The sequence below is a fragment of the Drosophila tropicalis genome, unplaced genomic scaffold (assembly GCF_018151085.1).
Source record: "Drosophila tropicalis isolate 14030-0801.00 unplaced genomic scaffold, ASM1815108v1 contig_694, whole genome shotgun sequence".
Classification (NCBI taxonomy): domain Eukaryota; kingdom Metazoa; phylum Arthropoda; class Insecta; order Diptera; family Drosophilidae; genus Drosophila; species Drosophila tropicalis.
Window position 1 is genome coordinate 4,655,874 of NW_027173176.1, and position 25,258 is coordinate 4,681,131.

At 39.9% G+C, this 25,258-nt stretch overlaps 6 protein-coding genes across 6 annotated transcripts; 2 read left to right on the forward strand and 4 right to left on the reverse strand.

The window, feature by feature from the left end:
• Positions 1-1,377: 1,377 nt before the first annotated feature.
• Positions 1,378-2,086, reverse strand: Cp15 (Chorion protein 15). Its single transcript, XM_068292299.1, has 2 exons — positions 1,940-2,086; positions 1,378-1,866 (listed from the first exon to the last, which is right to left on the reverse strand). The coding sequence occupies exons 1-2, from the start codon at positions 1,949-1,951 to the stop codon at positions 1,531-1,533; spliced, it is 348 nt and encodes a 115-aa protein (XP_068148400.1). The 5' UTR covers positions 1,952-2,086; the 3' UTR covers positions 1,378-1,530.
• Positions 2,087-2,704: 618 nt separating this feature from the next.
• Cp18 (Chorion protein 18) lies at positions 2,705-3,549 on the reverse strand. The gene is made up of 2 exons (XM_068292301.1): positions 3,391-3,549; positions 2,705-3,316 (listed from the first exon to the last, which is right to left on the reverse strand). Exons 1-2 carry the CDS (start codon positions 3,403-3,405, stop codon positions 2,828-2,830), a joined length of 504 nt encoding a protein of 167 aa, XP_068148402.1. The 5' UTR covers positions 3,406-3,549; the 3' UTR covers positions 2,705-2,827.
• Positions 3,550-4,191: 642 nt separating this feature from the next.
• On the reverse strand, positions 4,192-10,143 carry LOC137578747 (erythroid differentiation-related factor 1). The gene is made up of 7 exons (XM_068292300.1): positions 9,980-10,143; positions 7,380-9,924; positions 7,061-7,319; positions 6,686-7,000; positions 6,422-6,615; positions 4,572-5,377; positions 4,192-4,509 (listed from the first exon to the last, which is right to left on the reverse strand). Exons 1-6 carry the CDS (start codon positions 9,998-10,000, stop codon positions 4,923-4,925), a joined length of 3,789 nt encoding a protein of 1,262 aa, XP_068148401.1. The 5' UTR covers positions 10,001-10,143; the 3' UTR covers positions 4,192-4,509; positions 4,572-4,922.
• Positions 10,144-10,480: 337 nt separating this feature from the next.
• Positions 10,481-11,525, forward strand: LOC137578914 (uncharacterized). The gene is made up of 2 exons (XM_068292529.1): positions 10,481-10,675; positions 10,756-11,525. The coding sequence occupies exons 1-2, from the start codon at positions 10,604-10,606 to the stop codon at positions 11,215-11,217; spliced, it is 534 nt and encodes a 177-aa protein (XP_068148630.1). The 5' UTR covers positions 10,481-10,603; the 3' UTR covers positions 11,218-11,525.
• Positions 11,526-12,528: 1,003 nt separating this feature from the next.
• SrpRbeta (signal recognition particle receptor beta) lies at positions 12,529-13,912 on the forward strand. Its single transcript, XM_068292590.1, has 3 exons — positions 12,529-12,728; positions 12,806-13,112; positions 13,172-13,912. The coding sequence occupies exons 1-3, from the start codon at positions 12,623-12,625 to the stop codon at positions 13,491-13,493; spliced, it is 735 nt and encodes a 244-aa protein (XP_068148691.1). The 5' UTR covers positions 12,529-12,622; the 3' UTR covers positions 13,494-13,912.
• Positions 13,913-19,567: 5,655 nt separating this feature from the next.
• On the reverse strand, positions 19,568-20,530 carry LOC137579367 (cilia- and flagella-associated protein 299-like). Its single transcript, XM_068293103.1, has 2 exons — positions 20,127-20,530; positions 19,568-20,068 (listed from the first exon to the last, which is right to left on the reverse strand). Exons 1-2 carry the CDS (start codon positions 20,430-20,432, stop codon positions 19,673-19,675), a joined length of 702 nt encoding a protein of 233 aa, XP_068149204.1. The 5' UTR covers positions 20,433-20,530; the 3' UTR covers positions 19,568-19,672.
• Positions 20,531-25,258: the final 4,728 nt, after the last annotated feature.

Here is a 25,258-nt window from a genome sequence, read left to right on the forward strand (position 1 = left end):
CCAAAGCCCAAAACCTGGTCGATATCAATGGCCAGCAAGAGCACCAACTTGTTGACGCTTTCGTATCGGTTCCCCACTACTGAGGTTGAGGGTGGTTCAATGAGTGTTTAGGCTGATTCTGATTAGACCCCCCCATATACAGGGGCGGACTATAAACAAAATAATGTCATAATGTTTCTTATTGCAATTCTGTTTCCTATATTTTTCAAGTCTTTGTGAATTAGAAATCACAAAGAATATAATGTGAAGAGATTTATCTTAGGATGCATCTCTTGTTAACATTTTTAGAAATTGTTTCAATTCAAAACAAGTTCTTCTCCATTTCTGTTTGAATCCATAAAGAGTTGCTTCAAAATTCTTCCAAATGCTTTTAGGTTTCTATAAATTCTATTAGAAATCGGAATAAATAGATCATCATCTCTTGTTTGCATTATAAATAAAGAAAAACTAGTGTTATGAATATCAAAAGTTCTCGAAACAATAATAGATTATATATTTTAAAGATATTTGATAAGTATTATTCTATGCCCAACCGTTTAATATAATCTTCACATCTCAAACAACTAATCATAAGTTTCTATAATTAGTATTCAAAGTTCATTGAACATTGAGTTTGAATCGAATTGAAGTACTTATTTGACATCAAGATGATAAGGAACTCTAAATTATAGCTGAATTCATTCAATTATGTTATTTTCGAATCATTTCCAATAATCATTGCAAAAAAAAGAAACTCTTGGTCTAAATTAACTTATGCTTCACTTGCCAATTTTGACCATTTCTTAGTCAAGCATTCGTAGTTAAATGCTCAAGAAGTCATGAAATGGCAATTATGTCTCGACTTGGCAGACAACCAAAAGAATATATTTTGTGAAATCATTTTGCCCATCTTAGTAAAGTGTTTTGTCTAGTGAAATTCTTATAAAAAGACATCAGTTAGTTATTAAACTAGAAGTCTTTTAACTGATTCAATGGGTTATAGAAAGAGTTAAGAGTGTTTAGAGAAACGTTTCAGACCATTGAGTGAAATACGTGGAGAACGCTTTGATCTATTTTATAAAAGTCGTAAAACACTCAAACCTCTCTGTATACAGAATTTCACTCTCTTCAACTATTTAGACAATAGTTTTAGTAATTAATACCTAATTAGGATCACCGAAAGTCTTTGGAGGTATTCAAAAATAATCATGTTACGATTTCTGTTTGGAAATCCTTTTCAAAACACATTTCTGATCAGAAACATCCTAGACTTGTTTGCGATTTCCAGAATTAGATCACCTACTACATGGTATTATGACTAGACCCAAGATTTAACCAAACGCGCTGAAAAGTATGCCATATTTTGTTGCTTAGCCCATAGAAATAAAAAAAACTTGATTACATTTTTTTCGTTCAATATTCTGCCATTCTGTTTTGCATTCAGCATGGGGGCTTTTTTTCGTTTATTGAGTTCTCAATTCCGCTCCATTGAACAAAGATTTGAGTACTGGGGTTGGGGTTGGTATCGGGATTGGTGGGGGGAGCAGGTGATTAATAACGACGGCCATAACCGTGGCTGGGGCCATTGTATCCACCATCGATCTCCCAGCTGGGAACAGCCCATTGCTGATAGCTGCCAGGACGGACAGCAGCAGCGGCAGAAGCAGCAGCGGCAGCAGCACGTGGAGCCGAAGGAGCAGCACGCAGAGACTGGACATAGCCTCCATTGTGTCCGCCATAGCCTCCATTGTGGCCACCATAACCGCCGTTCACGACCTCATAGGCCACACGATCGCCGCCATAGCCGCCACCGTATCCTCCACGCTGACCACCATAAGCTGGGTTAGCGCTGATGTAGGCGAAGAGGGCCAAGCTGATGCAAACGAACTGTAACAAAAATTAAGGAGTCAAGGATTAGTGCAAGTCCTTTTTGCGATTTTCAGACTCTTTTACTACTTACCAGGTATTTCATATTGAATTTTTTTAGTTTTGTTGGTTGTAGTAATCAATCAAACTATAATTTTCATAGCCAAATGTCACTGGCTTTTATACTCAATTATTAGACTGGATACTACTTACGTGACCTATATACACAACCCGCGAATAAAAAACAATATCGTATATACATAATGTACATAATACATACATTTTTCCATATGTGTATGTATGTATATAATTTCAAAGCTCTACATATTTCATAATATGTATTAAACTATTAATGTGTTATAAAATCACTTTTCACAATTCGGTTACGCGATGTGCCATTGTTTCTATGCCCTGATAACAACAATCCCACAGACCCGCAAAACCAACTTAGACCAGACCTTGAGCCAGACCCAATGCCATATTCATTTCCCTAACTGACTTTCAGGTCAACTCACGAACTTGTCGTTGCGGACTAAATCGAAATGTTTAATAAATTCATGTAAATTGAAAATGTTTTACAATTTAGCACATTCTTTTGAACACTATGAAACTGCATAGTACTTAACTAAAATAAGGAGACAAAATAAATGCCAAGTACAACTTATAAAGCAGTCATAAGAGAAAAGTCATTGAGTGAGAGAACATTTGAGATCTCTTATTTCAGTTCAATTTTTATATTGCTTGGTTTGGTTGAATTTCATTGCTTAAGAATTTTAAAGCTCCAAGTAGAACTCTGCTTGGTAAGCACAAACCCCAGAGTGACCCCAAAATTTTGAGAAATAAAAAGATTGAATTGTAATTTTCTTTTTTGATGGATGAGTTTTTGGTTTGTTTATTGCCTAGTTGCCTTAGAAGTATTTGCATTTTTGTTTTTGCTAAGTCGCGAGCATTTAAGCTCCGTAATTCACTGTAGATTTCTCACTTAGTAGCCGGACTTCTTGTAGCCCTTTTGGCCAGCAGCAACTGAGCTGGCTGCAGCAGCTGCCGAACCTCCCTTGGCCTCATCGCCATAGTTCTGTTTGGGAGCATAGCTGCGTGGCTCGTAGGAGCGCTCCACATACTGGGGAGCCTCCTTCCAGACCAAGGGACCACCAGCACTTGGGGCAGCCAAAGCAAGTTTGGCCAAAGCGATGGCCTCACGGTCAACTGGTGGAGCACCGCCATAGCTACGGCCGCCATAGTTCGACTGTCCGACATTGGCGTTGCTGTAGGATGAGGCCACTGGCACCTGAGCTTCATAGCCGCCACCATAGCCGGCGCGTTGGCCACCATATCCGGGAACAATAGCCTTGACAGTCAGAGCGGGTTGCACCTGATAGGCATAGCCTCCAACGGGAGCGCTGCCGTATCCACCATGACCACCACGAGCACCATAGGCAGAAACAGCAGCAACGGCGCAAACGAAAATGCACTAAAGAAATTCAAGAGGGAGAATATTTCGTTAGTTAAGTTAAAGGATTTGGAATTTATAGTTTTTCCTCTTACCATGAACTTCATCATTTTTGAATTTGTTTTGTTTTTGTCTTAGTCAATGAAATGGAACTAATGTCTGTATGTGGCAGCCAGTTTTGTTTTTATACTAAATCCAGGCAATATTCAATGTTGTTTTTACGTGACGAAAGTGATGCATGTTTTTTTTGGACTCCACAACCAATAGCCAGACCCAGTCAGACACCTCGATGATGTTGTCGTCGTCTTTGTCCCCAGAATAATCTCAAGACGTCGCAGTCGTCGTCGTCGGGGGGCGACGACGTGGTGCAAGTGGTAACAACAATTTCATGTCTCAAATTGGGGTTTCGTTTGGCTAGTTAGCTGGGCTCGCTGCTCATTCAGGTCCAGATAGTAGGCGTCTATGCTTACGCCATTGAAGAGACGTCATTATGCAACCGACTTCGACTTTGTCATGACTCTTTGGACCCCCGGCTAACGCTAAGAAGACGCGCGCGTGCCCATCCCCCGCTCTGGGTTTGTTCACAAGTTAACAAGTTCTGGTACCACTGTGCCATCACTTTTTTTTCACTTTTTCACATTAAGTCAAGTTAAGGCATTGACTTGAACTTTCTGCTGCGTTGGTAGTATTTATATACAAAAGCAAAAAAAAATATTATAATAATTATGATAAAATTACAATAAAAAATTAGAAAATTTTCAAATATTTAAATGATTTGTATGCGCTACAATGAGAACTTAATGGCATATTACTTTAGATTTATGACAGGTTAACAATTTGCTGTGTTCGCTGCTGAGTTCTTAATACTCAATTCATATAGAACATATATAAAAATGTTTGTATATGTTTCAAATATAATATTAAATATTTATTGAAAATTTGGATACCAACAAAATATAAATTAAGGCCTCTTAGCTCTCTGTCTCGCTTTCACCGGTTGGCACGATTTAGTTGTCTCTTTCTTGTTTGTGAATAGATTTTACTATGTAGTTGAAAAGTGGGTAATGGAGGCTTTTTTCTCTTTCTCTCTGGGTTACAAATTGCAATCTTTTACGCGTGCTTACAGCATTCAAAATCTTGATCAGCGACACGTTTGATGATGGTAGGGTCAGGTCAGGGCCTCCCAGGCCTTTATAAAGAGCTCCAACCATAGACTGTAGATAGCAAAAAATAAATATGAAAACTCTTGGATATAAGAAGGTAAGAAGCGCATTACAAATTGTTACAAATCCTTAATTGATTTCCCTTTGTCTCTCTCTCTCTTTTTATCGCTGCCTCTCTTTTGGTAGATCCTACAAATTGCCATAGTTATGGTAATTGCAGCTGCATTGAAGTTTGAGGAGGCACAGCAATTATCTGGAGGTTGTCGTTGTGGTGGCAGGCGTGGTTAAATCTATTTGTATTGATCTCGATCCGTATAAGATCGATCAATAAACTCATGCAGCAGCTTCAGCAATTGTGAATATTTGTGTTTGTTTTTGCTTTTTTTTTTTTTTTTTGGTTTTTTTGTTATCAAGTTGAACTAAAGACACGTACGTAGTAGAGAGCTAAGCGGTGTGGTGGAAGTCTAGTCATTGGCCATATGAGCTTCGCACATGGTTTTCAGCCGGGTTATTAGTGTATACAAGCGCCGTGACTTTAGCGCAATTGCAATTGCTGTCACCTCTTCATCATGCTGCACCCCTGTGCCATGATTCCCAGTCAAGGTTTCCATATACATGCGCTTGTACAAAGCCGACAACTGTTTGGAATCCTTGCCGGTTAGCAATAATTTAGTCAATGTCTTTAATGCATTTTGAACACGGCTCTCAAAGAGTGTCAAATGGATGTTGAATTCGTCATTACTATTATTGCTATTGCCGTTGCTATTGCTACTGTTGCTGTTGCTATTGTTACTACTGTTGTTGTTGTTGCTTATATTGGTATCGATGACGTTGTTGCTGGAGAAGATGACCTCGCATTGCAAGCATATATCCAAAGCCGCTTGCATTTGTTTGATCTTCTGCGCCGAGTAGCTGGTCACTATAAAAGAATGAAACAGGGATCATTAATCATTATCTTACACATCCTTGCCAAAAGAAAAGGATTTGCAGCTCAAATTGGAATTCTAACCTAGAAGTTTTTTTATTGCAAAGAGAGAAAAGGAAAAAGATTTCTTCTCTTAGGGCTCACATTTGGATAATTTTTGTAATTTCATCCTTTTCTAAATCTTTCTTTTCAATCAAATAAACTGATTTTATTTTCAGATATCTTTCTTTGAAACCAAGTGGTTCTAATTTCCTAGCTCTATTGATCATAGAGTTTGAAGCTCTTGAATGGAAGTAAGTTCAACTAGATTCCTCTCTTAAATCTCTTGTTATTAATAGTGTTTAGTAGAGAAAGTTACACTAGCAACTAAGGCTATCGGCTTAACCAAAAAGTATATCCATACACTTGCCTGGGGCTCAAATCTCGAATCAATGAGGATCTATTGACTGAGCCAACGACAGCGTTTCATAAATAACTTTACAAAGTGCTTGGTAGATAAGTTTTGGGCAATTTCACAACGAGGATCAGACTTTGAATCCTTGACTAGTGTATGGATGTAGCTCTCCTGATAATAATGACAAGAACATTATATACATACATCTTCTACATAGAAACGAGTGAGTGAAAGGCTGCTAATTATTATTTCTATTTCATTCTTTTACAGTAAAAGTAACAAAAAAAAATGTTTGTTTTATCAAAGTCTTTCATCTAAACGAACTATAAATATTGAAATCTATACCATACACTTTAGTAGCTCATATTTAAAGTAGAATTCGAATTACTTTGCTATCGTATTGTTAAATGATCTCTGATAAATTGTATTCTCATGGTTTGAGGTTTCGTCCTGAGATAAATAAACAATAAAGCGTTTTCGAAGTTTAAATGAAGGACTTAGATCAAGTTTCAGTGATGCTGCAGAGGATAGCGGTCGTTAGTCTAATTTAACTATGATTGTATGTATGTATATCTCTAAACAAATAACTTGCTGTCCAGTAAATCTTTGCTAAAAATTTGTTCTTTTCATATCTTTTTACTTACGCTCTGCCAAGTATTCATGCAACGAAATGCGTTCCAATTGTACTATTAGTAGCTCGTGAACCTCTTTGAGGCTCTCCAGGATCTGAGCGGCCTTCTCATAATGATATTTGCATAGCTGCAGTGATGATTTGGGCAAGTGTGATAGCTCACAAGGACCAGTTACTCTCAATTGAGAGTAGTGAAAAGAGGCGATTCTGTGAAAATAAACGAATTGACCAATGTATTAATTATGAATCTTTCCTCTTTTCTTTCTAGTTATATTACCTCCTATGTATCAAACCAGAACGAAAACTATAAAGCACTTGTCTGGCTCCAGCATGCTCCACATCACAGAGACGCAAAGATTTCTGCAGCAATTCCAAGACCTCTTTAGTCGACTCAACTAGGGTGGATTTTTCCTTCGTGACGCCGTGATCTTGCAATTGTTTGGCCAAAGTAAAAGTAGCCGTGGATAATTCCCATTGCACTAGATCCCAAAGTTCGGCATTGGCCTTACGGGTATCAAGACAGTCCTTGGCCTTTTCATAGTAGTTAAAGGCTTCGTTGTAAAAGGTTTTTTGATTATCCAATCCAACGGCACTGCAAAGAAGAAAAAAGAAACCTAAAGAATCTGTTTTTAGTTTTGGCAGTTAAACTAACCTCTCGTCGGGCATTGTCAGATGGGCACGTAGACGCATGAATCTACCCATATTGCAATAGAGAAATGCCAAGTTAATATTATCCTCGACAGTTGTAAAGGCGTTAATGCCACGGCGTAGACAATCATAAGAATTAACAGTCAATTTGACATAGAGAGGTTCCTCCTTGTCCTTGTTTTCTTCATCCTGCTGCTTCTGCGGCTTGCATCCATGCTTTTGCACATGCTCCTCTTTTTTCTTCATATACTCACTGTATTCCTCTGCGAAATAAATTATGATTTAGAGAATGCAAAGAGAGGGGGGGTATCTTCTTAACTCACCTTGCGCCCAGTACATATACTTCAGACCCAATTCATTGCGCACATTGCCAAGACGACGCAAGAGTTCATTACTCTCAAGTTGTTGGGAATGCTGTAAAGCCTGCTCATAACATTTACAACTGAGTAGCATCACTTGCTCCACATTCTCAGTGGGCTCTAGGGACAATGGTAGCTCATCGTCGTCCTCCTGCTGTAATTCTTGGGTAATTTCCTCACCAATTATGCGCATTATTTCATTTTCCTGCTCATATTGCCGCTTATATTTGGCTATGTCGGACCAATGCTTGGACATTTGAAAGAAACAATCACCTGCACGACCGAGCAAACAACTTTGTTGTGAAACCACATTGGCCATATACTTATTGAGCACCTGCTGGCAACGACAGGCCAACTCAATGGCTCGCAATGTGCAGCCGAAGCTATTCAATTCATAATGATGTTCGGCCAAAGTGGCATAGGTCAAGCAGGCCTTCTCCAAGAGCAATAGCTTCAGATGAACGTTCCATGAGCCAAAATGGTGATTATTGAACTTGGCACTAAGTTGTTGATTAGTTTTTCCCTCTGTCAGAGCGTTGGTACTATTGCTGGTGGTGGCCAGTTCTTTGGATTTGCTATCGGACTTGTGCAATTTCGTGGATTTTTTACTAGAACTAGAGCTGGACTGAGATGGGGGCGGCATTTTTAGTTGCTCATAGGGCAATGGTATGGCGTTAAAGGGTTTGGCCATATTTGGATTTTGCTCTTCATGTAATATGCGTTCCCTTTCCTCTTGCTTTGCATGCGTTTCCGTCTCTTTAAGCTTCTCCTCTTGATTGCCATTGAAATATTGTAAACATGAAATTCCAGCGCTTATGTGTTCCAATGATATTTGACAACGTTCCACGGTGGTGGCCATTAATGGAGCCGGTTTCGATTTCTTAGTATGCGACTTGAAATCTCTAAGAGCATCACATATATGACGTACAGCAACATTTGCCTTACCACCGCTCTGTTCGGAGCTTTGATAGTACTTATTGGCTGCAAAATCACAATTTTCATATTCATAAACCTCCTCCTCATCTTCATCCATATCCTCCTCTTCATCTTCATCGTCGTCGTAGAGGGAATCGGAATCATGCTCATCAAACTTCGGTGATTTGGGATCTATACCCGCAGGTATATGCAAATCGGAGAGTATATAATGCGAGGAACTAACAATTTGTGGATATTGCTCTTTGGGCAATAGCTTGATACAATTATCCAATAGGGCACGTATATTACCCGCTGTCTGGGGACTAATATTCTTCAATGTATTCTTCATGTTTCGAGCCACCGAATACAAGAGCATACCGACAGGAACAGTGAATGGATTCATTTGATGCTGTTTCTCTGGCGACTCTTGACGTTGATGATGATCATCGCCACCGGCACCACCTTGATTTTGGTTCTGACAAAGAGTGGTGAGATCATAGAGCTTGACCACATCATCGTTACGCCCCTTAAACAGCCAATATGTGTGGCCAGCCTTTGTGGCATTAGCCTTCAGGAATGCCAATATGTTTTGTGCCACATTTCTCACCACTTGCGGTGAGAATTGTGAATTCTCCAGATAGGGTAAATCCTCAGTCTTAATTATCTCGTATTTCTGTACAATGCCATCCAAATGATAGCACATTACAACCTCCGGGACATTGCACATGAGATTATCCAGCCAATAATCGATCCCAGTAAGCACATTAATGGGCTGAGCAGCATCCCGAAGACGTAAACTGATGCACGGACGATTCGGTCCACCAAATATAGGCATATCAGTGCCGATTAACATGCGTATATCCTCAAATGTCCACACCACATTCCGGTTAAAGGCATGACTCGATTTCGGATCCGGTACATTCTCTTCGATCTTTGGCTCAGGCAACACGGGTCCACTTATTGGTAAGCCCACTGGTCGACGACTTGTCACCTGGGTGGATGTGCTCACCTCATAATTATCACCAGCTTCACCAGTTTGCTTCAAACTGTGATAAAGAAACTTCGAGAGTAAATTTTTCGTTTGCAATGCCTCGCGATTGCGTTCCTTTAAGCAATAATTGGCCTGATTATCGCCATAGGTTAATATGTGCTCCAAAATGAAAGAACGTAACCATTTCCAATCATCATCCGCTTTGCGCAGCAAATACTTTTGTATGTCGAACTCATCCAGAAGCAATGTATTGCCCACTTTGTGGACCACCATGCTAATTGCGCTCTGCGCATCACTGTATGGCAGCTTTAGAAGCTGCTTTATATTTTCGGCATCCGAGACAACATCCACCTCACCCACACAATCAGGGAACATCTGTCCCAAGCGAAAACTAGCGAACCCTGCACTCTGGTACAAGGCTTGATGCAATCCATGGCTGCTCTGCGATGTTGTCAACCAATTCAAAGGGGGCAAATTGAGATTTGTGTTGCACTCGAGTCGTTTGAAATGGGCTGGAACCTGAACAGGTGATAGTTTGATGACTGCCTGGCTTTTAATCTCCTCCAGCTCCTCATGTGGTCCAATATTGCGGCATGGTTCAATCTGCATCAACAACATGATTTATTAGTAGAAAAAAGTTTATTTTCTCTCAACTTACTTCTTCATTGCGATCTTCCATTTTTGCTATTAATATTTGTATTTCATATTTTGTAGAACATTCACGAAAATTCCTTTTGATTTTTTTTTTTTTTTTTTGTTTTTTATACTTTTTTTTTCTAGTTGTTTACCGGCTCAGCTGTTTGATGAGAATAGAGATGAACTACTGAGCTACACAGTCACACACAAAATCACTGGCAAGTTAAAAAGTCACAGCTTACTCTGATCACCGAAAGTTCGAGAATTTTTTCAAACACTTTCGTTATACCCTTACCGAGAGTGTTATGAAATTGTTAGAAGTTTGTGACGCAGAAAACGAGATATTTCCCATTTCATAAAGTATATATATTCTTGATCAGCATGAGAATTGTCCCTAGTTGAAAAGCTATTCCATTGAAACTTATCTAATGGAGATAGAGTATAAAAATTGTTCGGATAAGACCACATTCAAGTCTTTGTTATCGATGTGGCTCTGAACCCGCCACTAGAGGCGTGCAGCGCACCAAACAGCTGTTTTGCTGGTTTTATTTATTAGAGTATATTTTGTTTTTCTTTTTAATCGCAGAAACTTTGAAAAAAGCATTTAAATTATTTAAATAATAAGATAAACTGACACACACCTACTATGACACTTTTCGTACTGATAGCCATAATGAGCCTTCTCAACACCTTCCTGCCAGATTTCATAAGAAACTACGTAAGTCTGAAGAGCGCACATTGTCTCCAGACTAGCGCTAATTTTCCCTACTTTATCCACTTTCCAAAATAAAATATCAGCTCAGAGTGTCACGCTTCTGGCGGTTTAGAAACGAAGAGACAGAGATCCTACAAACGGAACTGGATGCAGCCCGGGAAGAGGTGGAAAATGTACGAAATGCTGAGCATGCCGGCGAATATGCCAGGACCATCAAAATTATGCGTGCCGAACGCAAAGTCAACGAAATTGAATCAAAAATAAAAAAGGCCCGACAATTGGAAACCATAAAAAGGTCAACCATCGATACCATTACCTACTATGTGTGCAAGCTAGTGCTGACACTGATACTCATTATTATATCCGTCCGCAATCGCAGTTCACCCGTCATGATATTGGACAAGCAGATTAATCTGTGGCCAATGGCGGATGTATTGAGTTTTCCAACTGGCATAGAGCATGCCGTTTCAGTGCCTATTTGGGCATTTTCATGTAATTTTACATTTCGTGTTATACACGGCATGATCAAGGATTTGAGAGCGTGAAATTGATGAAACGAAAGCAATTGCATTTAAATGTTAAATGGTTAAAACACACACACACAAACACCCCAAACACAGGACATTAACCGCTTCACGATATAATTTAGTACATTAGAAAAAAACATACATATTCCTCTTTTTTGTTATTCTTATTCTGCTAAGCCTAATTTTTTTCACAAAAAAAAACTATGTAAATTATAAAAGTGGCAAAATTTTCTTGTATATGACACAATTTTTATTTCCTGCTTGATGACTAGTAAAGGGCACATAAATTAGTTTCTGCTTAAAATCGAATAAAATTATCTCATTTACATTAGTGTGTTATATATTACATGTCGTTAACAGCGTTCGTTGGACTTAAACAAGGTGAATGGACCAATTAAGAATTTTTAAGTTTGGCGCGATGATAAGTTCTGCTGTGGAAATTTTCCCACAAACCTATTTTTGTTCTTAGTAAATGCTGAGTTATCTATTTCGCCTGATCCTGCCCCGTCTTTGTCTCAATGTTGTTGGTGTTGCTGTGATTGGTCCATGTTATTGTTATAGCTTAAGACAGGCATCTCCTGTCCACGCCCATGTTGTAGAAATAACGCAAAGTGCCCACATCGGCTGGCAAATCCCCACCATTGAAATGAAGCGAACGACGCGGCTCGACTGCCCCCAATGGCGAAGTGCTGCCGGTGGCTGGTGGCGACAGCATTGGATGCGAAAATGATGGTAAAAATTGTGGCGGCGGCATCGACAACGGCTGCGGTTGCAGCTACAAAGTTGGTATGGCTGGAGGTGGTGGTCCATATGCTCCACCAAAGGGCATTGGGCTGGTGGTGGTGGCACAATTGGATATTGAAATTCCTCATGGATGGCCAATGGGGACTACTTGGCCATCGGGAGTGATGGCGTTATTAGGAATTGCGGGCACAGGAATCACTGATGCCGTCGTGTCCGGGACAGGAGCACATGTGGCTATCTGTCGCTGATGGCGTTCTCGGTCTTGAGCTTCCTGAGCGGCGGCAAGTCGTTGCAATTGCAATCCCCCATCTTCTCGCAGTTTCCAGAAGTCACCTTTCATCAACTGGAGATAAAACAACTAAATAGAACAAAAAAAACATCATTTAAATGAAATTTAAAAAAGTACACAAATTCAACAAGTAACCCACCAAACATCCACATCACACTGCATATCACAGCAAACATCACAAATACGTCGATAGGTTTTCCCCGATAAGATTTGCGGAACTATCGCTTAACAAGTTTATATGCTCATCTGGCAACGCTTGAACCAAAACAACAGTGCGTGTCATGGCGCAATGTTGCCAGATTGAGCACAAATAGCACTGAACACTTTTCCTCGATTGTTTTGTTGTTTGTTTTCCTTTTTCGATTGTGTTTATTTAATTGCTATTTAACCATGGACAAATTGAATGAAAATGGTCGAGAAAAGAAGCAAATCAAGCTGGGAGAAATTGATACAGGACCCATATTGATAGCCCTGTTACTTGGCTTCATAGCTGTCGGTAAGTTAGCCACGTGGATAATGTGGATATTTTTCCTTGCCAACTTTCCTTTTAACCCCGGCCGCTTCGTATTTTAGCCATCTTTGTTATACTCCGTCGACGTTCCGCTGGACGCCGCGACTTTCTTTTAACCGGTTTGAGTGAATCGGGCAAAAGTGCCGTATTTATGCAAATTGTCCATGGTAAACTACCCGAGACATTTACCTCGATTAAGGAGAATGTCGGTGACTATCATGCTGGACACTTGTCCGCTCGTCTAATCGACATACCCGGCCACTATAGAGTGCGCGACAAATGCTTCGAGCTGTACAAACGCAAGGCGAAGGGCATCATTTTTGTGATTGACTCGGTGACAGTGCAAAAGGATATCCGTGATGTGGCTGAGTAAGTTTCATATACGAAAACCCTTGTCCATGATCCTCTAAACAACATTCAAATTTCAGCTTCTTGTATACCATATTGTCGGATAGCACCACACAGCCGTGTTCCGTGCTGGTCCTTTGCAATAAACAGGATCAGACGACAGCCAAAAGTGCCGTGGTTATTAAAAGTCTACTCGAAAAGGAATTGCATACGGTGCGCGATACGCGCAGTCGTAAACTCCAATCCGTGGGCGACGATGAAGTGAATAAACCCATTACGCTGGGCAAATTGGGACGGGACTTTGAATTTGCTCACATCTCGCAGAATATACAATTTTTCGAGTCCTCAGCCAAGGACAAGGAACTGTCCAATTTAACCAATTGGATTGATCGCATGTTGTGAAACACAAAAACACACCAGACAGACAACAAATTGAAAGGACTGAATGTATCCTAATCCTAATCGAACGAATCGTAACTGCGCAACTGATATTTATGTTTTAATTGCAAGCATTTAGCTAAATTTTAAATGCTCTCCATGAAAACAAACAAAACGGAAAACCACACAAAACAAACGAAAAACTCCTTCCTATTGAATTTTCATATACATATTGTTAAATCTACTTTATACACTTTTTGTTTATTGCATTTTAATTTTTTGTTTTTACATTAACTGTATGTACCTCTTAATTGTGGGACAAGAAAACGAAATTTAGATTTAAATTGAAGTTTATATTATAATCATAGCATTAATATTGCTATATCTTTTTGATAAAGATGAAATGGGCGAGTAAAAAACAAAAACTAAAAATCACAAGTAAATTCGATATTTTCTTTGGAAAATAAGCCAGGTAGAAGAGATCAAGAAGGTATTTGTTTAAGAGAGTTAACAATTTCACGGATTTTCAAACACTTTATTCTCATCTTTTACTCTCAAAGATGAACTAGAGTAAAGGAAACCTTGCAAAGTGTAGGAATTCTATATTCTATTGCGATAAGCTCTGATTTAAAGTGTTCTAAACAAAGGACTTCGAGTCCTCGGCAAGTATCTTGACCTAGTTACCAAGAGATTTCTGGCTAATGCCATCTTAACACAAGTTTAAATTTGTTTGATTTGTTGAAACAGTTTCTAGCAATTTAAAAGGCAAGCCCAAAAGTAGGCAAACTTTTTAACTTTAAAGTTTTAAGCGCACTGCAGTCCGGAATAAAGATAAAATTATCCTTTGGGCGACTAATGTTGTCTGCAAAACGGCAAAAAATCAACTTTAAGTCTATAAAAAAATCTGAGGGTGACACTTAAACTATGTCCGCTTCAAATGCCAAAATAATCACCATAATAGAATGTTTGACATAGAGCATTGTGTTGAACTTAACTCATTAAAGGCGCCACAGAGTAGGCTACACTGTTTCCTATAAGAAGTTGAAGAATTTCTTTAAATGTTCTCTTTACGCACATTTGTTTTTTTCCCCCTTTTATGTTCTTTCACTTCTAAATACTAAATTGCTTAAACTATTTGCACATTGTATATGAATCTAAACAAGAAACAAATCCTTTTGAGATAAATGGATAACCAACTGCCCGACTGACCACCAAAACGATTGGCGCATGCTTAAGCATTCGGCAAAAAAAAAACCCTTTTCGCGATTTGAAACCTTGCCACAAGCTCAGGGCACATCATCAAGTCAGCAGCTGTCGATCGATCGATCGATCGATCGATCGTTCGGCCAAAGATCAAAGATGAAACAAAATCAATGAACTCACTTTTGAATAGATAGAATTTCTAGGCTGGCAAAAACCGAAGAAACCAAAATTTCTAAGAATTGAAAGCTTTTATGATTTGCCGAATCGGCACGGGAGAAGGAAGTGAGTGGCGGATGTTCCAGTGACTTTTGTGTGGCTGATTAGGTATGGTTATGGCAGCTGCTGCCAATGGGCTAATGTTCTCCCTGGGTGCGGCGGCGGCGCCAAGTAAAAAAATTAGAAATTCTGATGGACAACGTTGGTGGGCATGAATTGTTCGTTCGTCCGTTCGATCCATCCATCCATCGATCGATCGTTCGATCGACGTTTGATGGTTTCGAGGAAAAGCGCGCGAGATAAGCAAAAGGATCTAAAACCAGGTTAGTTTTAAGTTTTTTTTCTTTGTTTATTGTTGGGGTAAGCACTCAATGGTTTGCCTAAAGCATAAATAAAACCAATGAGAAGAACCAAAGTTAAGCTTTGGTTTTTATGAAGTGTTTGGACCCTAAACCATGAAGCAAACTCCCAAAGGTAAATTCTATATCTAATCAATGATTATAAATTGATCTGCTCTGATATGTCCACTTGTTTATGGGCTCAATGGAATACGAGTTGGAATAAATGGGGAAGCGGTTCACTCATTATTCCCATTGAGCAAGATCAATTCGCTAGATATACGTCAACATTTTAAGTAACTTTTTGTTTTTGCTTTTGCTTTGGCATACCTTCGTTGAATCCGAAATTAGAATTTGCCATTTCCATCTGAAATCAAATTGTAGGCATTTTTAGTTCTGCGATAGAATCAAGAATTCAAGGAAATGTTTTAAGTACTTGACAGCTTGACTTTAAAAATTTCCAGCCTTTAAACTTTGCCTGGAAGAACGTGCGATTTGTGGGACTGTTAAATGTCTAATGCGAATTTTAAGCTCCATTTTGTTCTATTTATTGGCAAATTCATTGCAATCATTTTGTTTGACTTCCTCTTTATTAAGGGTACAAATGAATGATTTAAGTTTGAGTGTATTCAAGGATAATACATCTATATGTCTACCCTGCTTTGCTCTTTCCGAATCAGTCCTCAGGTGAATGAATAACACTAAATTCCATTATTTTATTTCTTAGCGTTGCTTGGAGAAATGTTTGTCCTAACTGACTCTGTGCATTGTTATTAGTTTAGTGGTCAGACTCTGCGTATACGTAATTGTTGACTAAATAAAGTAATAAGTATATTCGATTATTATTAGGAAAGCTTTTAAATTAAAACCATACATAAACTCCGAATCTTTATTTATCCGTCAAAGCCGTTGGTCTATGGACCATGTTTTCCCGCCAGCTTCTTTCCCCCTCTCATTCCACTAAACTTCCTGTGTTGCTTCCAAAAATCGCAGTTCGCGATTCAGTGTCATGTGCATTGAAGCACGTGCTATAGGAGCAGCAGAAGGAACACACTGTGACCCAAGTGCAGACGCCAACCAGTCATCCAACCAGCCAGCAGACGCTTTTTACAGCTGTACGATAGACAGACAGACAGACAGCATCGAGCAAGCAAGCAAGCAGAAGAAGGAACATAGGATGACCAGGCCTGGCCATATGTTCCAGACACGCTTTACCCAAGCGGAAGAACCACCCCAACTCTCTATCCCCCCCTCTCTCTCTCTCTCTTTCTGTCTCTCTGTCTGTTGATCTCTTCTCGATCGAGAAGAGTTTTTGTTTCGGCGTACACAGTAGCTGCAAATTATCTACAGCTGATTAGGCAGACAAATGCAGCAACAGGAGAGGAGGAAAGAAACACACATCGACCCTTTGGACAAATGGAAAAAATCTGATATGCCTGACCATCTCAGATTACCCAAAAATTTGGTTTGGGAGCACAAAATTCATTGGAACGCCAGTGTCTGAGGTTAAAGCCAAATGTATTATTGGGTTTTGGGTCAGACACTATTGAATTACGAATCCCTCGTTCTCGCTCACCCACTCATTGTTGCTCTGTCTCTGTCTGTTTGTCTGTCTCTTGCCATCAGACCGTTAGTTATTGACTGGGCAATAAATGTGGCGATTTTTTAGAAAGTAAATGTTGGAGTAACAGGCGGCGGCATGCGAAACTACAACTGCCTCCTCCTGGTTTCCCTTTCCACCGCATCCCAGGTGATATTTTAATAAGTCTCTCTCCTTGCTTGGGTATGGCAATTACAGGGTGAACCAATAAACAAAAGGTAAAGTGTTTTTCGATGGATGAAACTCTTCTTCTTGGAGGAGCAGCGGGCGCCCATTAAATTTTTATGTACACATCCGCGACGTTTTGTGGGTTTTCATCGAAAACCAGCAAAAAGGAGGAGGAGGAGGAGGTGGAGGAGCAGGAGGAGAACTGAGACTGGAATCGGATCGATTCCTCTTCTTTCACATATGCAATTTATTTTAACACATCGTTAAAGCTCACCGAAAAAAAAAAAAAATGAGAAAAAAATAAATCTTGACGCGCCGGACACTGCAATTATCACCTCTGCATAATCAGCAACAGGAGGTAGGGGCAACAACAAGATGAACACAACGAGAGCAACGCATGCCCCCAGGTGAGGCAGAGTGAGGTAGTGAGTACTGACTCCGACAGCTGCCTCTTTGGTAAGCTTTCCTTTTTGTTGTGTTACCCTTGTTTTTTCTTGCTGAGCCCAACCCACGCGGCCCAACACATGTCTGCCTCCTCCTCCTCCTCCTCCTTGTGGTTGCCTCTCATCATTCTCGTTATATATATAATGGCAGCCCATTTAGCACCTTGTTGACGCGGCATCTAATTAAATGGTTCGAGACAAGCGACAGATACCCCATGGCCCATGGCCCAATGGCCCTCATACCATCTTATATCCAGCTTCAACTCCTCCTGGCAGCATATTTTTTGCAATTTTCATGTAACGCCAAATTGTAGCGCCTCAAAATGCACTATCATGATGAAGATGATGATGATGATGAGATGATGATGATGATGATAATGTTGAACACTTGACGACTTGAGTCGACCCTGGCAGATCACTCTCTTTCTCTCGCTGTCTCCACATGGCGCTCGCTTTCAACATTCATTCCTTTACACTTTCTCATCATTCCTTTAAGCCCCAAATTGATGATTATTTTTGATTTCTTTGCATACAATTTCTGTGATTAATTATAATGTACCCCACAATGGTACAGTGGCTCCTAAAACTAAAAACTTGAGAGGAAACACAGCTGATAACATTTTTAAGGCTAATCACGAATTACTGATCCTTGATTTTACCCTTTAATTGTGAGAGCCCTATGACATCTACTAAAGAGTATAGTATGGCGTAGAATATCTAAGACCCACCTTCCACTTATGCATATCTCAGTCCACAGATGCCTTTGGCCTACAATCGAGCCACTGTACTTATAACCCTTTTTTCAAATCATTCGCTCCAATTTCCGCAAGTCTATGGAAGCCCACCAGCAGCTGCGGCTGGCCTCAAATTGAAGCCTTTGTTGATCATAAACGTTTTTTCTCATGACACAGACTCCGCCGCCGAGTGCTCCTGCCGGGCCCTGCCCTGCCCTGTCCTGCCTCTTGGAATGGATAATTATTGGTTCAGTCAGTCTGGCTTCGAAAAGTCGTCGGTCGACTGGGTACATTGGATGTGCGTGCGGCGTAGCCAGTAGCCAGTGGGATTCAGGATTGGGGATGGATTTCTTTCATTTGGGCTCATGATGTTTAGGTTCTCGTGGCTCTCGTGTCAATTGCACATATCACGACCTGTTTCATTAACTTTTATTTTTCAAGTGAATTATATTTAAACGCAATAATTTGATGCTTGCTTTGTGCCCGAAAATGAATATGGTTAAGGAATGGTTACGGTAAATTTAGACATTTCAAGGATGAAAATAATTGCCCACAGACAATGTAACCACAAAAGAAAGTTTCTCACGCATCGCAGGCTCAAATTGTGACAATATCCTTTTATTCTGATATAATTATTCACAAGAATTAACTTTGAATATTCACTTTATATTATGTTCACCCATTAACGACATTGCATGGACATTGCCTGGCTTTGAAAATTAGAAATTTTTAGCTGATAATGTGCGAAGCTTTCGGTAAATTCATATTGGAAAATATTTTCTTATTAGACACATTGGATGGCCATAAATAAAACACAAACACACATACACATAACCCTGGAACCGTAAGGGGGAGCGACGGTGCCCGTCAAAGAATTTTGAAGCTCTCTCTCTCTCTCAGCGTCTTTGCAATCGCGTAACTCCCTCTCCTTCCCACGCTCTTTCAGTTTTGTTTACAAGTGACCGCGTTCAGTTTATCCCGTTTGGAGTGCAATTATTTATTTTCGTTTGTGCAATAAAAGTGCTTAAAGTTGTTAACAAATTAGTTTGGTGTAATAAGAAAACAATTCTCTCTTCATTGCTGCATTTTGCATTAAAATCGGTTACATATTTGTGGAGATTTTCATAAAAAGAAATTCAATTGGCAGAAGAAAATTAAGAAGAAGACAATAGAATAAGACCGCGAAATGCCGCTATGCGTCGCAGTGGACTGCGCTGCCGCAGTCGTTGACTCTGTCAAGCCAAGCACAAAAAAGAGAGCGAGAGCGAGAGTGAGAAGAGAAATTTGATTTGGTTTGTTTTTGTGTGGGAGTGAGAAAACAAACGCAACAAGGTAAAATAATTAATTGATGAATTCTAAATATATGTATTTAATGTTATGATAATTGTGGGTTTTCTTCATATTCGGCAATTGGCTATTGGGCGGTTAATATTTATATTTTTTTCTTTCTTTTTGAATATGTATGTATGTACATATGTATATAAAATCTCCGTGCAAATGATTATATCTTTTTACGAACACCATGATCGTATAAGACAACAAAATCATATAACGGGGATTTGAAAACAGTTCGTGTCACATTCTCAGCAAAAGGATTGGGCTTGGTGGTGACCGGGATGATCTTATGATCGCCCTTGTGCATAAAGTACATGCCATAAACGGGATGACTGACCACCTGGTAGTTATCATTCGAGGTGTCAAACACTTCGCCCGTACGCCAATTATAGAAACCGAGATCGGTTATCCTTGGACTCAGTAGTTTATGTCCCTCGAAAATGGCTCGCCAATCGGTAGCTCCTGCCAAACGCATATTGGCCTGGCGTAAACTCATCTCGTAATCAATATAACCAGATATATCAAATCCATTTCGTCGCCGTACTTGCATGTAGATTATGGTCTATAAGTTTTGGAGTTTTTGATATATTGTGTCATATATTTTTATTTCGAACACTTACCGATATTTCCTGAAGCACATTTGCCTTCTCGCGCATTGCCAATGCCTTGAGAACTTCATCATCGCCAGTTAGATATATGCTATAAATCGTTATTGATGTAACCTTTGGGGCAGCAGAACTTTCCATAACCAATTTGGCACGATAAAATTCGTCTTCATCGTAAACCGTTGTTATGCTATGGTAACCTAACTTGATTAATTTATCGATTGTTACCACATCCTGCAAATAACGATGGTCCTCGGTTCTCGGAAAGGATGCCAAATATTCCGCATAAGTGGAGTACTTTAATACACTGTAGTCTTCCATCGCACCACTCAGAAAAAATATATGTCCGCGAATATAAATTGGTATTAAACCTATTTATATTTTCATATATTTAGTTAGAAATGTATAAATTGTGTAATTTTTTCATAGGGAATTCGTTCAACCTATTTTGTCTAGATGTCATTTCACTGAAAATTTTGTCAAGGCCTACAAAGTTGTGTTCGTATGTATGTATGTACAATGTATACACATATGTATGTATACCCTTTTAGAAGGGGGAATATTGATCCATACCAGCCATAAAAAACCTTTGGGTCAGTTCAAGCCAATGCTCTATTAGAGATAGATCAACAGTGTTAACAAAAAACGCCTTGAAATAACCACGGGATTGTAACTATTTATTAATAATTTACGGAGGGAGTCCCATAAAAATTTTTAGATATAGACCACGTTCATACCATAGGTCATCTACGGCTTCTTTGGTATTTCGGTAAATAACTACTTCGGGGCCTTCAAGCGTTGCGCGCTCAAACACTATGTTCTCACAAACATTTGGTTTAATTTTGATCATTGAAAACCTGCTGGTCATCAGGCAATAAGACACGGCCGTCGGACATACCGGTGGAGTGTATAGTTGCAATTTAAAAACTATGCGCGATATGTTGTCCTCGTCTTGGCGCTTTAAAAGCACTCCCCACCATGCGTAAAAGACGTAAAATGTATCCACGGTTATGAATTCATTTAGAGCCGTGCCTTGGGTAAATGGAAGCGCTTGCAAATTACGGATTTCAGTAGATGCCAACTGTAAGATATGTTGAAGACGATTATAATGCACTAACATTTCTCTCGATCTAGCTTCTCGGACTAACACAGCCTCAGTCGCTTGGATTCCATTATTATTAGCCGACGCACAGATACTCTCGTGTGTCTCGACATTGGACAAGGCACCAATCCATTTACAACCAATAAGCCAATTGGTGCAAGTTACTAAACGCTGGCGACACTCTCTAACATGGTGTTTCTTGAGTTCGGAACTAATAACCATGTCGCCACATTGCCGGCAGACCGCTTCAACGCGAGCTACAATGCTTTCCGCCAAGAGATTGCGAATAGGTCCATTGGGATTCAAGAAAATAAAGCAAGTGGGGCAGGTGCATTGCCTACGTTCAAAAGTGCTCGGAACCTCTTCTGGCACAAAAATTTGCTGAGTGTTGATAAAAAAACAGCCGTCGCATATGATATGACCATTCCTGCATTGATAGATCCTGTCCATAGGCACCCGCTTGCACTTTGAACACTTCATCAAATCACTGAAGCTCTCCTGTATTAAGCAGAGTCCCTCACCGTTTGCACGTACGATCATCACTTTAGGTATGGGTATATTCCTAAGTTCTTCGATTGTTAAGTCCCCATACAGATTGTTTTCCGCTGGAACTTCCTGGTTTTCGTTTTCCTGGGCGCTAGCCATATTTCTATTGAATACTTTTCGTCTGTTTTTCCTGAGCTGTCTGGAGTTAGATTGAGGATATTTTCATGACACAACAAAGCACTACACCTTTTTTGGAAGTCATGGAGCACTTGATTTACATACTTTTTCGTTAAGTGAAAATTCGCTGTCAAATAAGTAGAAAATATCAATCGAAAAGCCTACTTTAATGAGAATAATCTCCTAATGTGGAAAAATAGAAAAATTAAGAACAATTAAACGAAACTGGGAATCTATTTAGATTAGGTAATGAAAATCTTAGTTTCATGCATTAAGCCTTTGCATTATGTTAATGAAATAATACAGGCTTACAGTTGTTTTTCCATAGAACTTTCACGAGTTTTGTCAATAGAAATACGTTAACCACCGTCAAAAGAAACTTCATCTGCTTCTTCCGTGTTGTTTTACAGAAGGCTTGTCTCGTCATCACATAACATAATAACATAATCTTTGGAAGTTGTTTTTGGCTTTATAACTTTATCTAAGCTGATGTTCATGTTAAATTGTGGGCTATAAACAAGTGCGGCCTCCGTCATCTGAATGCAAATGTGCAGCACGAAGGACAGTGCAGCTTAAGAAGAGAGAGGGGAGAAGGGTGGTTGACTTTGGAAGAGGCGGGAAAGGAGCACTGTGGCACGCTACACAGCTATCAAAGTCTTTTGACTTTGCGCAAAAATTAATCAAAAAACGCTAGCATGATGATGGTATTGCTGATCTTTGATGGTGTTGGTGGGGCTAGTGGTGCACCACACACAGACACTTGGATACAAGATTTGTGTATCTATGCGGCGGTCACACTTTTGATTTTCTATAATTTTTTAAGTTTTTGAAACGAGGCTTGGTCGTACTTCCTTCCCTTTACACCGCCGCTCACTTCACTAGAGTCACTTGCCCGTCGCTTTGCCAGCCCAGCCGAAAACATGGTCAGTCGTGTGCGGCGTAAGGCAACCAAATGTATCGAAATGCAACCGACCGATATAATTGCGTTTTTTCGTGAATATATACATATACATATACACACACTCACTCACATGGTTGGCCGAGCGACACGCGCAGCGATCTTTTTATATGTAAAGCACATGATTTTCCAATTGGAAAATTAGTCATGTGTTTGTGTGTATGTGTGTGGTGGGGAGAGGGGTTAGTAGGGTCTAAGAGAGGCACTAAGGGGGTGGGTGGGTTTTTTGGTGTTCAGTTTTTAGTTCTTCTTCAGTTCGGTAGCGCACGCGTGGGCAAGGCAACCAGCCCAGCATAAAGGAGGCCGGCTAGCGAGGCGCAACCGAAACCAAGCCATTGAAACGAACTTAATGCCTGAGTAATTATAGGCGGCGTTCGCCAAAAACAAAAAAAAAAAACACAAAAACCAACCATCGAATAACCGAAATATATCCCCAATCCAAAGAAAAGGACCACACACAGACACGGACAATGAGAAAGCGCCAAAAATGTGAAGAGGTCCTAGGTCCTTGGCTTAACGCATGGGGCTGCCTAATTGGGGATATGTGGTCATCTTTTCTTTTACTTTTTTTCCATCTGCTGGAATGATTAATGCCAACGCGACAACGTGTGAGTTCTCCCAGAGATGAAGGGCAGTCAGTCAGTCAGGCAGTCAGTTGAAGAAGAAACGACAGTAAACATTAAAATGAAAACGAAAACGAAACTCCGATGCCCACCCAGGTAGAGGGGGGCAGGTAGCCAGCCGCTGCTGCTGCTGCTGCTCAGTCGCACGCCACACAGAAGACGATTGATGGACTTCACACGTTGCCCGGCCAACCAGCCGGCCGACCGACCAACCGACCAAGTGGACGGTCACCCAAATGATGGCTATCTCTTGCAACACGCATTTGGCTCGCGGCGCTGTGTGGGTCGCTCATCAGTCAAATTGGTTGGCATTGCAATCACTCGCCAAAAAACACACACACACACAAAATAAAGAATACACACCCGCGGGGGGTGGTGGTGGGTCCCTAAGGATCGGAGGATATTCACTGAACAAATCTACAAACATAACGAATGAAATGAATGTCATGAACATTTGTAAGAGATCTGTTAATGTGTTCCAGGGTTGGTGATTCAACGAGTGCTTAATGTTGCATGACTTAGTTCAGTTTTTTAATTACTTTTCAATTAATAAGTATATGAAACTATTTTAAAAACCTCAATAGTTGTAATCAATGATAATGATGATTGAGTCAAAGTAAATGCCATATCAGATACACCTAATTAAATAGGCATTTCCAGTTAACGTCCAGTTAAAGGCCTTCGCTTCATAATTATGGATATATGTATTATTTAAGCATTTATTTTGTAGCCCCATCCCTGGTTTTCAAAAATCTTTTTTTTTGTCCGATACGCATTTGTGGGCACTTGCACACAAATTATGTGGTAGTCCTCTCATCGTGAACATCTCAGCCGTCGTCATCATTGTCTGACATTGGCGTCCTGCAGTTAGCTCTGCCGATTTCCGTTTGTCTCGGCTTGAGTGCAACATGACACTAATTAAGTTTTGCGGTTTCCCCCGGCCCTCTTATCCCTGTCCAAGCGTATATGGCCTTAACCAATTTCATTCCCATTCCCATTTCCATTCTCATTCCCTTGTCACTTGGCATGCGTGTGATTTGTGTCGTTTGTCGTTTGTCTCGGAGGCGCTTTTGAAACTTTGCCGACGCATCGTTTATATATTTTTGTTTAATACTCTTAAGAAAACAAAACAAAAAAAAAAAAAAAAAAAACAAAAGTCCTTTAAATTTCTGACGCATCTTTGACCAAAGAATGAAATTCACCTCTATTGATCAATGTTTTCTGTAGGCAACATCCTGTAACTTACAATCAAGGATATAAAGGAATTTATTGCTCAGCTTCTTTGTTAAGACAGACAAACTCTTAATTATCCTTAACAAGTTTGTAGCCACATTCATTACATATAATTTTCACATTTCATACGAGAAATAAGAACTCTTGTCCTACGAACCAAGGATATTAAGGGTATTCGAATATCGTTGCACTTAAACTTTATCGAAATGTTTTATGTTGGTATCTTTGGTTCGTGTCTTCGGTTTTTTTTGGGAAACTTTTTTTAGTTTATGTGGCATATTTGTTCTGTTAATATGTAAAAATCTTTTTGCATTTGGTGGCTCTGTCTGTCTGTCTGTTTGTCTGTTTGTCTGCTCTGTTGTGAGGCATTTGCCGCCATGGCATATTCACTCAATTGCAACTGGCAACTGGTACGCTGTGTGGAACGCCAAGTCTGACAGACCTTAATTCCTTTTTACGGTCATTTTAATATCCATCAAATCGCATCGCTGATTCGCAGCGAGCTCTACGCTCGTTGGCTTTTGCTATGGGTATGAGTATGGGTATGAGTTTGGGTATGGGTATGGGT